Source organism: Olea europaea, chromosome 10 (assembly GCF_002742605.1).
Source record: "Olea europaea var. sylvestris chromosome 10, O_europaea_v1, whole genome shotgun sequence".
Lineage (NCBI taxonomy): Eukaryota > Viridiplantae > Streptophyta > Magnoliopsida > Lamiales > Oleaceae > Olea > Olea europaea.
Window position 1 is genome coordinate 42,825,850 of NC_036246.1, and position 16,346 is coordinate 42,842,195.

Here is a 16,346-nt window from a genome sequence, read left to right on the forward strand (position 1 = left end):
GGACCTCGAGAATGGTTGAGGAAAGCCAGGAAGTATCTTCAGCTGCATCAGATTCTTAATTAGTTGAGGTTGGGAGTGGCAAGATGTATCTGAAGGGAAAGGCTGATATTTGGTTCGATGGATTTATTGCTAGTCATTCAGAGGCAGATTGGGGGTTATTCTCAGAGGAATTATGTGGGAGATTTGCAGAAACTACAGGGGAAGAAGTGGTTGAAACTTATAGTAAGATCAAGCAGTTGGGGACAATAGTTGAATACCAGGAGAGGTTTGAAGAACTTAAAGCCCAAGTGTTATTGGCATTAGCTCATGTCCCAGAATCCTACTACATCTCTGTGTTCACCAGTGGGTTGAAAAGAGAGATCAAATCCATGGTTAAGATGACGAAGCCAACCACCCTAGACCAAGCATTTGAAGTAGACAGCCTGCAAGAGTCTACTATACAGGCCATAAATAGGTTCCAAAAGCCTAAAGGTTTTACACCTAACAAAAGGAACCCTTACCCCTCCAAACCCCCTAAAGAAACTAAACCCATAGAACCCTAGCCAAAACCAATAAAAACCCAAACTATAAAACCATGACTCCCACTGACTTCCAAACCAAAAGAAACCTTGGGCTTTGTTACAAATGCGATGAGTACACCATTGGTCATGTGTGTAAGAATAAATCCCCGAATTTCATATTGGCAGATGAGGAGGAAAGTGAGGAGAAAGAAGAAGGGAAGTCTGAATCAGAGGATGATGAGGTGATGGAGATTTCTGTCAGTGCTTTGGCTGGCAACCCAAAACATAAAACTATTAGAGTTCCTGGAATTATAAAAGGGAGGAAGACTTTGATCCTAGTCGATAGTGGAAGCACACATAGCTTCCTAGATGAGGGCTTGGCTAGAGAGCTAAACTATACGCCTGAGGAAGCTAGAACTATGAGAGTTAAGGTGGCTAATGGGGAGAGGCTGGAGAGTAAATCCCTGAAGCACGGAAAGTACACAATTGGGAGTTTCAGTACAGGTTGAGAACATTGAAGCTGGGGTGGAGTGATATGGTCTTGGGAGTAAACTGGATGAGTCAATTTGGACCCATCATGTTTGACTTCACAAAGGGGTATGTTAAATTCCAGAACGAACAGGGAGAGGTGATTTTGAGAAGTGAAAACCCAGACCTGCATGTGGAAATGATGGAGGTAAGAGAGATGGAGAGCTTGTTTATAAAACATAGCTATGGAGTGGGATAGATGTATTCAATAGAAGAGAAAGGGAAAGAAGAGATTCCTATCCAAATCACAGAGATCATTAGCCAATTTACAGAAGTGTTTGAGAACCCACAGGGCTACCTCCCCCGAGGTCCCATGATCATCATATTCCATTGAAAGAGGGTGCCCAACCTTTCAAGATCAGACCCTAAAGATGCCCGTTTATTCAGAAGACGGAGATTGAAAAATTGGTTAACGAAATGTGGGAGAGTGGAATCATCCAAGCTAGCAACAGCCCTTTTGCATCACCAGTCCTTCTAGTAAAAACGAAGGATGGATCTTGGAGATTTTGTGTAGATTATAGGCAGCTTAATAGCCTAACTGTCAAGGACAAATTTCCCATGCCAATCATTGATGAGTTGCTGGATGAACTCAAAGGCTCCAATACTACCCTAAAATTGACCTTAGAGCAGGATATCATCAAATAAGTGTTGCTGATCCAGACATCTACAAAACTGCCTTTAACACTCATCAAGGGCTCTATGAATTCAAAGTGATGCCCTTGAGCCTCACTAATGCTCCTGCCACATTTCAGGGTTTCATGAATGAAGTGTTCCGGAATCAATTGAGGGAATACATGTTGGTCTTCTTTGATGACATTCTAATTTATAGCCCTGATTTGGACACACATTGTAACGCCCCAATTTTTCTATAAACACCGGAACGTTACGAAAAACTCACTTCTCTCTATTTTAAATGCAGAACTATATAAAAAGACTCTTTAATAATCAAATAACTACAATATTTATAAATTTAAATTTGAAAATATGAAAATCGTATCTAAACATAAACTTAAACTCTTAACTAATTCAAATAACACATTCTGAAAAAATTAAACTAATTGATAAATCTAAAAAAAAAAAACAGCAAACTTATTTCTTTCTCTCTATTCTTTATCCAGTTGGCAGCCCGCATCACCAATTCGCCACTGTTCCAATTGACCCGAACTAACATGTAAAATTAATGTAAGAGTGAGTATTTAAAAATACCTAGTAAGATACGTGCAATTTCCATACACAATTACATAACAAATAAATTATACACTTCATACCGCTCTTCTTTTATGAAGTATATCGGTGACCAAGCGACACACCCATCTTAAGTCCTCTTAAATTCCCGTAGAAATTGCATATCTCTTTCTCTAGAACTCAAAGGTCCACTAGCAATTTATGCATATTAATTGTATATAAGAGCATAAGGAAACTAAAACACTTTGCACATAAATGTATCTTACTTGTCTTGAAAAATCTGAATGCACGTTCAAAATCTTTTCTTCACTTTGAAAAACACGTGATTAAAATATTTGATGCAGGAAAACTTTATTTCCAATACTATTCTCTCTCTTCCTTTCTCTCTCTCTCCTTTCTCTTTCTCTTTCTCTTTCTCTCTTCTCTCTCTTTACCGTATGTATTGTATAAGAATTGGTGTGAGAATAACTTTTTTCAACGTGCCTATATTTATAGTGCAGGATTTTTGGAAAAGTGGGACACTGCTCACAATTAATCTTTATCTGAGTCAACCAAAAAGATTCATTGGATTTGTACTACACCTTTGTTTCTATCTCAATCAAGTCATGTGCAATAAAATATTCCTCAACCCTTTCCCAATTTCAGCAGAAGTATTATTTTATTAATTATCACCAAAATTGAGGACTGCTGGAAGACTTCATTTTCTTTAGGAGTTGTTATCTAAAATAAACAAAAAACAAACCCACTACACGTAACCGGCTAATTAAGTTAAAAAAAAAAAGATAGTTATTTACTTAGGATTACTATTAACAATTAACCTTTATCCTAATCAACTCTTAAAACTAATCTAAATTACCAGCCAACCATCATAATTAACTTGATCAGTTCCATATTTATCTTTACCAAAAATGTAACCCATTCATCTCTATAGACACGTGGCTGGATCCCTATGAAAATCCAAATCCCAAATCAAAGCAAATAAATCTATTTAAAATAATACTACCTTATCTATCATAACCTACCCTTGTACTATGCCAAGAAAATTGCCCATATATTTTATATAATAAGTATGGCAGCCATTAACTTAATAAAAAGATAACAGTAAGCAGAGTTTTAATGCTATCGAAACTGTCGAGCCTAGTTTCACAAATAATTTGGATGAGAAATATTTTACAATAATAAAGTTAGGATTATCATTAAACTATATCATAATCCAATTGAAATTACTAGTAAACTTATTAAAAACAGGGTCATGCGTGGCAGCCAATTTTCCTATTAATTACCTACCAACTTAATAAATAACAAAGCTTACATTTTTAGAACTACAATATCTCGGACCTAACTTATCCGAATTATCTTTTTCTTTGGCCTAAAATACACTATTAATTACAAGCTATCCAATGAGTCCAATATCGATATACTTATACTTGCTCTATCAAAATTTAATTATTTGACTCAAAGTATAAGAATTTAAAATATATTACCTCTTAGTCCCTCAACTTTTGAAACCATAAAATATTATATATATTTATTCTAAAATTTTTGGGGTGTTACACACATTGCCAACATCTCAAAACTATACTAGAGATTCTACAGAAACATCAGTTATATGCAAAGAAATCCAAATGCAGTTTTGGACAATTACAAGCGGGATACTTAGGACACATAATCAGCAAGGAAGGAGTTTCAGCTGAACTCGATAAAATTGAAGCTATGCAGCTATGGCCTGTTCCTAAGAATGTCAAGCAGGTGAGGGGGTTTCTTAGATTGACGGGAGTATATCCTTTGAACAATTGAAGCAAGCTATGAGCACAACTCCAGTGCTAGCTTTACCTGATTTCACTAAGCCCTTTACAATTGAAACCAATGCATGCCAAAAAGGAATTGGGGCGGTACTAATGCAAGACAGGAAACCGCTGGCCTATCTAAGCAAAGCTATTGGAGTTAGAAATATGGGAATGTCCATATATGAGAAAGAATTACTGGCCCTTGTAACAGCAGTAAGCAAATGGCGACACTACCTAGAGGGTCACCATTTCATTGTGAAGACGGAACATCAATCCGTAAAGTATCTATTAGAACAGAGGATTACCACTCTTCTCCAACAAAAATAGCTTACCAAGTTATTAGGCCTCAACTATGAAATCATTTATAAGAGAGGGGTTGATAATGTCGTAGCAGATGCTTTGTCAAGGAGACATGATGAACCATCGGAATGTCTAGGAATAACTACAGTGGTACCTGCATGGATTCAGGAGGTCATGGATAGTTATGAAGGAGATAAGTTGGCTAAGGAAAAGCTTCAGGCTTCATTATTACAACCTGAGTTTGATCCTACCTTCACCTACATCAATGGGTTGCTGAAACTCAAGGGGAAGGTATATATCAAGACAGGAGGAAACATCATAACAAAGCTGATAGAGAACATTCATAGCTCACAAGAAGGGGGACATTCAGGTATTCATAACAGTATCTATAGAGCCAAGCAACTATTTCACTGGCCAGGAATAAATAGGATATCAAGAGGGTCGTTCTACAGCGCGAGGTATGCCAGAAGTGCAAGGGAGAACATGTTGTGGAAATCACATATCAATCATACTTTAATTATGGAGATTGTAATATTTGTAGTATGAAATATTTAGGACTAATTTAGGAAATAATTTGTGGTAAAATATTATCCTTCCTTTTCCATTCCTTGTATTGTTGTATATATTGAAGGTGGAGTGTAAGAATTATGCACAATAAAAAAAACAAATGTTTCTTCATTACTTCTTTATGGTATCAGAGCCAGGGTAAAATCAAACCCGGCTATCAATGGTAGATACCACTGCCAACAATACAACTTTAGCCACTGCCGAGACCAGAACCAGTGAGACTGAAGCTGGTCACACCATGGCGTCAATTGGAATTGCTAATTCCTCATTCCAACTCACAGTCGAGAAACTCGATGGTAGAAACTATAGAGAATGGGCTCAATCCATTAAGCTCATGGTCAAAGGAAAAGGAAAAATAGGGTACCTTACCGGCGACGCAAAGCAACCTGCAGATCCCGTTCTTCAGCAAAAGTGGAAATCGGAAAACTCTATGGTTATGTCATGGCTCCTCAACTCAATGGCACCGTCAATCAGCAAAATCTACCTCTTCGTGGCGACTGCGAAGGACATATGGGACAGTGTTCAGGAGATGTACTCCGACGCGGAAGATGCATCCCAGATTTTTGAAATAAAGACCAAACTTTGGAAGGCAAAACAGGGAGAGAGAAGTGTCATTGAGTACTACATGGAAATAACCTCGTTATGGCAGGAATTGGATCTGAGTATGGATGAAACATGGGGTTGCCCTGGTGATGGGGTTCGGTATAAGAAGAGTTTAGAGAATGAGCGTCTGTATGAATTTTTGGTTGGCTTAGATAGAGACCTCGACGATGTGAGAGGCCGGATTCTCAGCCGCCGGCTACTGCCCACCACCCGAGACGCCTTCGTAGAAGTACGACGCGAGGAAAGTCGGCGTCTGATTATGTTGAAGAAGGAAGGGACTAGCCTTGATGAACATATGGAGAGGTCAGCCCTATTATTTAATTTTATTGGGCCAACTGGACCTCGTGAAATTGCGCCTAAAGGAATTGCAACCAAGACAAAAAAGGCCCACATGATGGGCCTAAATATGGTGGGCCTGATTTGGGAGCCCAATTACTTAGAGGAACAAGAAGAATTAAACCCGGCCAAAGCAACAAAGTAATCGCCCATGGTGTGAACACTGTCGGAAACCTGGGCACAAAGAGGATACATGCTGGGACTTGCATGGAAAGCCATCTGATGGAAACCAAGACAAACCTCGAGGAATCAAGGCTATCAAGCTGCAATCAATTCATCTGAAGTACAAAATTCTGCACCCAACAATGTATTCAGTCCTGAACAGCTAGAACAACTCCGCAAAACGTTCTCCAACTTCAAATCATCCAGCTCCTCAAGTTCTTTAGCTCATAGAGGTGGTAACATCCTGAGAGGCCTTAACACTACCTTACTCTAAAAAATACCTTGGATTATTGACTCTGGTGCATCCGATCACATGACGGACTCACACCATCTCTTTGCACCTTGTGCTGGAAATATTAAAGTCAAAATTGCTGACGGCTCTCTATCCCTAGTGGCTGGAAAAGGGAGTATTCGAATATCTAATTTAATCACACTCGAAAATGTTTTGCATGTCCCAAACCTATCATGCAATTTATTGTCCATTAGTTAATTAATAAAAAGTTCAAATTGCTCCGCTAATTTTTTTCTTCTTACTGTGTCTTTCAGGACCTATTATCGGGGAAGACGACTGGCAGTGCTAGAGAGTGTGAGAGGCTCTACTACTTTGATGAGACTAATGTGAGTCAACAAAGTCGACTTGCTAGTTGTGATTCTGTTTTCGTCCCTAAGAATAGTGAAATTCTTTTATGGCATTATAGAATGGGTCATCCCAATTTTCGTTATCTGAGACATGTATTTCCTTCATTATTTTCGAATAAAACACTTTTCAAGTTTAGATGTGACATTTGTGACCTTGCAAAACATCATCGTTCGTCATTCAAAAAATCTGTGTATAAACCATCTCGACCATTCACCTTGATACACAGTGATCTATGGGGACCCTCTCGAACCCCCTAATCACACCCACACAAAATGGTTTGTCACATTTATCGACGATCATACTAGACTTTGTTGGATTTATAAGCTAAAAGAAAAAACCGATGACCGTTATGTCTTCATAAACTTCCACTCGATGGTTCAAACCCAATTTCAAACAAAAATCCAAATTTTGCATACAGACAACGGGACGGAATATTTCAATAGTACACTAAAAACCTATCTCCAAGACAATGGAATTATTCACCAGAGTTCTTGTGTAGATACCCCCAACAAAATGGAGTTGCGGAACGAAAAAATAGACGCTTACTTGAGGTAGCTCAAGCCCTAATGTTCACCACAAATATGTAAAAAAAAATTTGGGGTAATGCTATTCTCACATCTGCATACCTCATTAACAGAATGCCTAGCCGTACTCCGAATTTTGAAACTCCTCTTCAAAAATTCCAGGATTTTTTTCCTAACACTCGCATAACCTCCAATCTACCTCTAAAAGTATTTGGGTGTACTGTCTTTGTCCGCATACATTCTCATCATCGCAACAAACTCGATCCCTGTGCAATTAAATGTGTATTCATTGGATATTCGCCTACACAAAAAGGGTATAAATGTTATGACCCAATCACAAAAAAATTATGTGTTAGCCCCGATTGCTCTCAGAAAACAAACTCGGTCATGCACTCTTCACCCTATATCAAAATTTGTTGCTTATAATACGCTATCTTCAAAATTTAGATCATTTGTTTCTAACCTTGATAACACTAAAATTCCAAGAAACATTCAAGAGGCGGAGAAAAGCAGTGATGGATGAAATGAAAGCTTTGGAAGCAAACAAAACCTGGGATGTGGTGGAACTTCAAAGAGGAAAGAAACCTGTTGGGTGTAAATGGGTGTTCAATGTGAAATATAAAGCAGATGGAACGATAGAACGGTACAAGGCTCGTCTGGTTGCAAAAGAATATACTCAAACCTACAGCATAGACTACACAGAAACATTCACACCAGTTGCAAAATTGAATACAGTTAGAGTTATCCTATCCCTGACAGCAAATATGGATTGGCAACTCCAACAACTGGATATTAAGAATGCATTTTTGAATGGAGAGTTGGAAGAAGAAGTCTATATGATACTACCACTTGGATTTTCTAAGGAAAATGAAGGAAGTAAAGTGTGCAAACTGAAGAAATCATTATATGGTCTAAAACAATCACCTAGGGCATGGTTCGACAGATTCGCAAATGTTTTTCAAAGGATAGGGATACCAACAAGGGCAATCGAATCACACTATATTTTTTAGATTGTTTGAAGATGGGACAAAGACTATCCCAATTGTCTATGTTGATGACATAATTCTCATCGGAGATAATGCAGTTGAGATAGAAAGGCTTAAAAGAGGATTAAATGCAGAATTTGAAGTGAAAGACTTGGGACAAATGTTATATTTTCTAGGAATGGAAGTAGCCAGATCAAAGAAAGGAATCAGTGTATCACAACGAAAATATGTTCTAGACCTCCTTGCTGAAACTGGTATGCTCAGGTGTAAACCATGTGATACTCCTATAGACATGGCAAGGAAAACAAATAATACTGGAGAATTTGTTGAAAAGGAAAGCTATCAAAAACTAGTGAGAAAATTAATTTACCTATCTCATACAAGACCAGATATTGCATTTGCAGTAAGCGTGGTAAGTCAACACATGCATGCTCTAAGGGAAACACATCTAGAAGCAGTATAAAGAATTCAGAGGTACCTTAAGGGCTCACCTGGAAAAGGACTATTGTTCAAGAAAAATGAGAAAATAGATGTAGAAATATTCACCGATGCGGATTGGGCTGGAGCAACTGAAGACAGGAGATCAACCACAGGCTATTGTACTTTTGTATGGGAAAACTTAGTAACATGGAGAAGTAAGAAACAAAATGTAGTAGCCAGAAGTAGTGCAGAAGCAGAGTTTAGAGCAGCTGCTCAAGGAATATGTGAAGGTTTAGGACTGAAGAAACTTTTAGATGAACTACAGATTCTATCAAAATTTTCGATTAAACTCTATTGTGATAATAAAACAGCTATCAACATCTCACTCAACCCTGTTCAACATGTTAGAACCGAACATATAGAGGTGGACAGACATTTCATCAAAGAAAAAATTGATTGTGGAACCATTTGCATAATCTACATCCTTACCAGAAAATAGACCGCAGACGTCTTCACCAAAGGACTACAGAGACAAATATTCGATGATTGCATCTGCAAGTTGGATATGATCGATATCCACGATCCAACTTGAGGGGGAGTGTGGAAATCATGTATCAATCATACTTTAATTATGGAGATTGTAATATTTGTAGCATGGAATATTTAGGACTAATTTAGGAAATAATTTGTGGTAGAATATTATCTTTCCTTTTCCATTCCTTGTATTGTTGTATATATTGAAGGTGGAGTGTAAGAATTATACACAATTAAAAATAAAAAAAACGTTTCTTCATTACTTCTTTACATGTTCTATACCGTGGGCTACTACAGCCCTTACCTGAATCCCTTCATGCATGGAGCCATATTAGCATGGATTTCATAGAAGGCTTACCTATGTCAGAAGGAAAAAACACCATCCTGGTGGTTGTGAATAGGATTACCAAGTATGGACACTTCCTTGGCCTTCACCACCCATTTACAGCCTTGTTAGTAGCCAAAACTTTCTTTGATAATGTGTATAAACTACATGGAATGCCCCAAAGTATTGTATCAGACAGAGATAAGATCTTCACCAGCAAGTTTTGGAGGGAATTATTCCATTTACCAGGCACCAAACTCCAACTTAGCTCTGCATATCACCCTCAAACAGATGGCCAAACGGAGAAGCTCAATCAATGTCTGGAAATGTATTTAAGGTGCATGTCCTATAAACACCCCAAGCAGTGGGAGAGGTGGTTAACTTTAGCTGAATGGTGGTACAACACTACCTATCACTCTGCCATAAAAATGACCCCCTTTGAGGCACTTTATGGGTTGAAACCACCCCAGTTGGCATTAGGGCCGTACCAGCAATCTAATGTAGATGTTGTGGAAGAGATACTACAGGAGAGGTACAAATTGGATCAACAATTGAAAGATAATCTAGCACAAGCCATGGAAAGTATGAAGCACTATGCTGATAAAAATCGGACTGAGAGATCATTTGAAGTGGGTGATTGGGTTTTTCTAAAACTACATCCTTATGCACAGAGGTCAGTGGAACGCAGAGTTGACCATAAATTAAATGCTAAATTCTTTGGGCCCTATCAGGTAGTAAAGAAGTTAGGAGCTGTAGCCTACCAGTTGGCTTTACCAGAGAGTTCAAAAATTCATCCCATTTTTCATCACTCCTTAAGAAGAAGCTGGGAAATAACAGTATGCCAGTGCTACAACTACCTAAAGAAAGTGGACAATTGAAATCAGATTGCCATCCCATAGCTATATTGCAATCCAGAGCAGTGAACCGCAAGCAACTCTCAGTACTTCAATGGCTCATACAATGGTCAGATTCTTCGCCAGATAGTGCAACGTGGGAAGATGCAGATTGGATTAAATTCCAATTTCCTGCCTGTGGATCTTGGGGACAAATCAAGGTGAGGGGATGGGTTGTTATGGAGGAAGTTGGGAAAAGAGAGGAAAGAGATCAGCAAAGAAGAAGGAGGAAATCAGCCTGGAAGAGAAAGCAGGGAAGCAACCCTTTTAACCAAGTTTTAAAATGAAAACTGTGTCATTTTAGTTTAAATGGAACAGTGTCGTTTTACTCTTTTATTTGTGTTGGCTTTTTACAGAAAAACAAAAAAGTTTTACGTTTTAATTCTGAAAGACGACTTTCAATTGTTAGTAGTATATCTATATCCATGTGCATTGGATTTGGTGTCGAATTCTGTTATGCAATTTCAGTTAATGGTGGATTGATTCTTCAATTCATTTCATCTCTCATCTCTTCTCAATTTTACGTCCTTTTTTCCCAACCCAATTTCTGTTTTTTCTTCATTTAAGTGGTTAACACTCAGCTGACTTCAGCTGAGATCAACTTCCGGCGAGCTACGGTTAAGGAGGAGCTGAAGTTGGAGCCCAACCGTGACACTACCATATACAAAAGAGATAAATAAGTAGAACTATAATGGGAAAATAGCATTTACAGTGTCTGGGCGTCGGTAGCCAGGCCCGATAGACCAATGAAGAGCTTGTCGTGGATATTATAAATCTTTTGAAAATCCGTGGCGACGGTCTGCAGCTGCACTCCCAAACGGCGGTCACTGGCGATCGCGAAGCAATTCTTCCCCACCATCGCGACAAGGGCACTTCCATTGTATTCAAAGATCTGAATTTACAGTTCTTCACTTTAATTTCAATCAAATCGTAAAAATTTCAAACATAATTGTGCACACAATTAACATTGGACTTAATCTCAACAGAAATATATATATATATAGAGAGAGAGAGAGAGAGAGAGAGAGAGAGAGAGAGAGAGAGCGAGCGAGCGACCGAAAACTGGAGCTTCTTCAGCGGAAATTATGAATTTGGTAGATATATATATATTTATTTTTATTTTTATTTTTTTTTTATTATTATTTTTTTTTGATATCCAGGTATCCACAGTGACTAAATCTTGGAGTCTACACCTTGATCCCTCAAATTGCAGACAGGTTAAACTACAGGTTATGCCCCAAACTGACCAGTGCTCAAGAGCCCCCAACTGATCTGTCAAAGTGTCAAGCAAGTCGTTTCCCATCTTTGCACTTTGCCTTCTAGGAGAATATCTGCCTTCCAAGAGCCTTCCGAAAATCAAACTCACGATCTCTGATCTGCCAAGCTTAAAACGCCCTCATCTTTACCAGTTGGGATGTGTCCTAGGGGGCAGTAGGGGAATTATATTTGTTGGTGCCTTGGTGGCTTGGGAGAAAGGAAACTTCAATAAAAGTAAACGGATCGAACTGGGTGGAGTGTGAAGCGATCGAGGCTCTTGGGCATGTCCGATGGTGGCAACAAAACGCCAAATTTCATCAAAATTTGGTACAAAAACTCTTTAATTTGCGCAAAGTCATATTTGTCTTCTTTTTTTTTTTTTTCCCAAAGTAACTGACGGAGGAATTTGGATCATTTGTGTTATATATTTTTTAATACAACAATTTTCATTATTTTATAATTATAATTATAATTTATTAAAATATTATTAATTTAATATTTTTGTTAATTTAACGTGATTATTTATTTAGTAATTTATGTATTTGTAAAATAAATAAATAAAATTTCAAATAAATGAATTATTTAGAATAAAAAGAAGAAGAAAATGATTAAACACTGTTTATTTGATATAAGATTTAGTGTACTGGTTATAGATGATTTTAATTTGGTGCAAAATTGTACAAATTTTGGTATAAGATTGAAGGTGGCATTAAGTAGACCGGTTGGGTTTGCGGTTTAAGGCTTGTTTGATTTCATTTTTTCTTAAATTGAAAATAAAATAATTATATAAATAAAGGTGAATTTTTTTTTTTCAATATTTTAACCATACATCCTAAAAAAAAAAAAAAAATCACTTTTGACATTCTTGTTTCGGTTAAGGTCAAGATAAATAAAATTAAGCTACTCAATCTCTGTGGGACGATATTTGAAACTCTAAATTCCACTTTATTATTTGTTAACGAACCGTACACTTACAGTGAATTAAATCAAAAGAAAATATTTCGTGAACACTCATATGGCGATGACTCAATTTTCATCATGCAATTTCAATCACCGGAGTCCTACATATAAAAGGGTCAAATTAACTCTATTTTCAAAATACCACTATAAAAAAGGATGAATATACCTTCACTCTATAAAAAAGTAAGGCAAAAAATTTTACTCGCAAGCTAAATAAATGACTGAACTCACAAGTATAAAGTTTGACAAGTCCAAATCAAAATTTGACTGTGTCTAAAAAATGTGTGTCGTGCTAGGGCATTCCAGGACACTATAAAAAAATACTCTAATTTTTTGTTGGATGCCATGAGTTATTTAGAATCATGTTATAGTGATAGGTTCCATGATAGATTCAAAAACAAGGGAACACGTGTCAACGTATGATTAGACAGTTTGAAAAAAGAAAAAAAGAAAAAAAAGAAACCAATCATATGTTGTCACTCCATCCTATCATCGTGTCCTTGACATAATCCCCTATTCAAGGAGCATTATTCGGATTATTTATAAGGGCTGTTTGGGCCCGATTTTTTCACCCAAAAAATTGATTTTTTGACCGTTATTTCACTATTCCAACCGTCATATTTGACTTCTTCTCTCACAAGTGAACCCCACTTTTTTCCTAAACGGTCAAAAAATCAATTCTCAAAATCACTCCCAAACATCCTCATAACTATAGCTACATCGCAGCTATCTGACTCCTATAAAGATATGAGCAATCCTAGTTTTAGACGTAAGCTATGAATACCAACCACTATAATTAAATTTAATAATAAAAATCATTATCCTCTTTTATAACACGCTCGCATTAGGTTTCAACTGATTTTTCGATGGATATTCATTCCCATTTGAATAATGTTATTTATAAGCACTGTTGAGAGACAATAGTCTATTCGACAATGGACTCGTTGTCATAATATCTAATGAATCAAAATACATCACATTGAAGAATGTAATTGTGACTCCACTACTTTATATACAATTATGTATATTGTAAGCACTGCTCCTTTCATATGTGAATTGACCTTGATGTTGACAAATTCTCTACCACTATTACGTTTTGACGTGATATTCCAGCAAGCACGATAATACATCTTGTAAAACCTTGTCAGGCAAGCAAATTGCGTCGATGAAAACTATAGACTTCTGTCCTGTCCAACCATTCCGAAGTACAAATAACTTCATTTCTAACCTAGATAAAGTCTTTTGTGCTGTGAGAATTATTTTGCCCACCCTTTGCTAATGGAGATCTTACTCATATAGATTTTGATTATGGGAAGTAGAATAAAACTGGTGTAAAATGTTCATTATCTTGTCAACATCTTTTGTTTAAAGTCTCAATTGAGATGTGGCACGTATCGAGATGTTTATTAGAGAAAAGAGTATTGAGATTCCATCAATTCTTGAGAGGGCTGGAGCAAAAATGTGTGCCATAATTTTTCAATGACGCTACAAGCCTATAGTCACATCCCACCACATAAACGTCAATGTATTGGCCACCTTAGGAAAACCCTTGGATAATCAGGACCTACAAAAACTCAACTCTCTTGCCTCCAACTACCATCCGAGCGCATTAAATCAACCACACCAAGTAATAAATCGCCATGGCTTGGCGTGATTCAAATATGTTTGCCACTTCCGCCATAGCTGGTGCCTCCGCACACTACTTTGCCATATGTAGGAACACCCTCATTTGCAATTGACGTGTAAAAATGTAGACAACACAAAATACTTCCTTTTTAGATTTATGGCTAACAACGAGTTTGGGTTAGACAAAATCATGTAATGGTCATTCCATAAAAGGATTTTGCTATTTGTATATAAAAAATGGTATCGAAAATCATATGGAAGGAAAAAATTAGATGAAAAAGTTGACAATATTTTAAACTGACAAATAGTATAATGTCATGTGGCATTAGGTAAACTTTAATGTACATGTAGCAATGCCCTTCCATAAAATTAAGGGAAGATGAGGCTGTTAAGGAATGCCTAATCTTACAGCAATTAAGGTGGCGTTCGCTCCCCAAAACTCATGTTGGCATAAAGTTACATTTTCATATTCTCGTGAACTAACCACGTACAAAGGCCAAATACGAACATGATGTCTAGATATTGGCAATAGTGTCATTTGCCTAGGTTTTCCCTAACATGGGCAGACCTAAGGAGGTCTTGGGGGGTCACATGGCCCCCTAACTTTTGATTTTTTATTTATTTTTCGTGGACAAGTCTTGTGTGATATCGATTGAAATATAAATTAAAGTCAACAATTAATTTTAATAACATATTTCATGGAATCCTTAAATTTTTAACATTTATCGAAATATACTAAAAATCTGATTTTAACCTCCACCAAATAGAGGTAAAATCACAATAAATTTGAATTTTTTTTTCTTTTTTCTTTTACTCTATTTTACATTCTCCTTCACATCTTTTATCAAAACTTTAATCCTTCTAACTTTTTAAAATTTGTCTATAATTTTGCTAAAAATTATCATATCTACTAAAAATATTTTACTTTCCAATCAAATTTTCAATTAATTAGAACATAAATTTTCATTTTCTCCTATCCTATTTGTATACATAGAATGTGTCTGAACTGGTTATATTTAATTTAACTTATATTTAATGAATTGTATTTATTTTATTGAATATTGGTTATATGTTTTTATTTTCGATCACTTGAATTGACTGTCGGTATAAAATACACTATAAGTTTTTTAAACATAAATATGGATTTTTTTGTGATGAGCGAAATATTAATAAAACCACGGTTCAAAATCAAATGGATAAAAATGATGAGCAAAATATTAATGAAGAAATACTTTTTAAATGTAAATTTGCATTTTCTCGAGTCGAGTATAAATTATTCAAAAATCAAGAACAAAATATTCGATTTGTATAAAGTTTGATGGAATTCTCTAATTAAAAATTTCTGCGTCCGTCCCTGCTTCCTAAGATAAATTTTCAAAACTACAAGTTTGTCGCATACGATTGCCAACCAATTTCAGTGGATATGCCCAACTTATGATTTTGTTTTGTTTCAATAGATTTGACTAAATTATCTTTTTTGTAGGTTTGTGTTAGAAAAAAGATAATCACATGCAACTGTGGCTCTGTATCTCTCCATCAATTGTTGTAATCGATGTGATTGCAACATCCACTCTACAACGACTAGTTTTATTGTCATCTTCATAAAACCACTGCCAAAACTATTTTGATCTCACTTTCGTGCTAAAATTTCCATGAGTCGAATCTTAATATTAAGAACACATTTACAAATGTGCATGTTACATCAATCCTAAAACGAATGATTTAACTGGGTTTTACTGTCACATATGATATACACTCTGTTGAAGAGTATATAAGAGGTCACGACTATAGCTTTTATCTCATTTACACAAATACGTATATGGGCTCATTTGTATGATATTGTACATATGACTTTTACATACTACAACAAATCATCATAGAGTTCTTTTGAATGATGCTTGAGAGATCGTGAGTGAACATGCAAGCGAAGNNNTAGGAAAGGGGTGATGGAGTGTGTGGATAAGTAGATAGTATGATAAATTGACTTTTAAATGTAAAATATAGAAGATGTTTAAACAGAAAATATAGAAAGTTGACACATTTCACCCTCCTCTCAACATCCTTTAGTAAAATTGCCAAAAATACACGACTCAAATGATTATTTGTGTCGTGAAGGCATAATTGTTTGTGATTAGATAGCTAAGTATTTGATATTTCTTTTCAATTTTGCAAATACAATAATTTTTTTTAATAACAAATCAAAAGACATATAT

At 36.3% G+C, this 16,346-nt stretch overlaps 1 protein-coding gene across 1 annotated transcript in view; it reads right to left on the reverse strand.

Moving 5' to 3' along the window:
* The window catches only part of LOC111402365 (proteasome subunit beta type-3-like), a 31,644-nt gene extending 20,378 nt beyond the window's left edge, over window positions 1-11,266 (reverse strand). Inside the window, exon 1 of the mRNA XM_023030603.1 lies at window positions 11,001-11,266. Within this exon, the coding sequence (XP_022886371.1) occupies window positions 11,001-11,149 (149 nt within the window). The 5' untranslated portion in view covers window positions 11,150-11,266. The remainder of the gene's footprint in view (window positions 1-11,000) is intronic.
* Window positions 11,267-16,346: the final 5,080 nt, after the last annotated feature.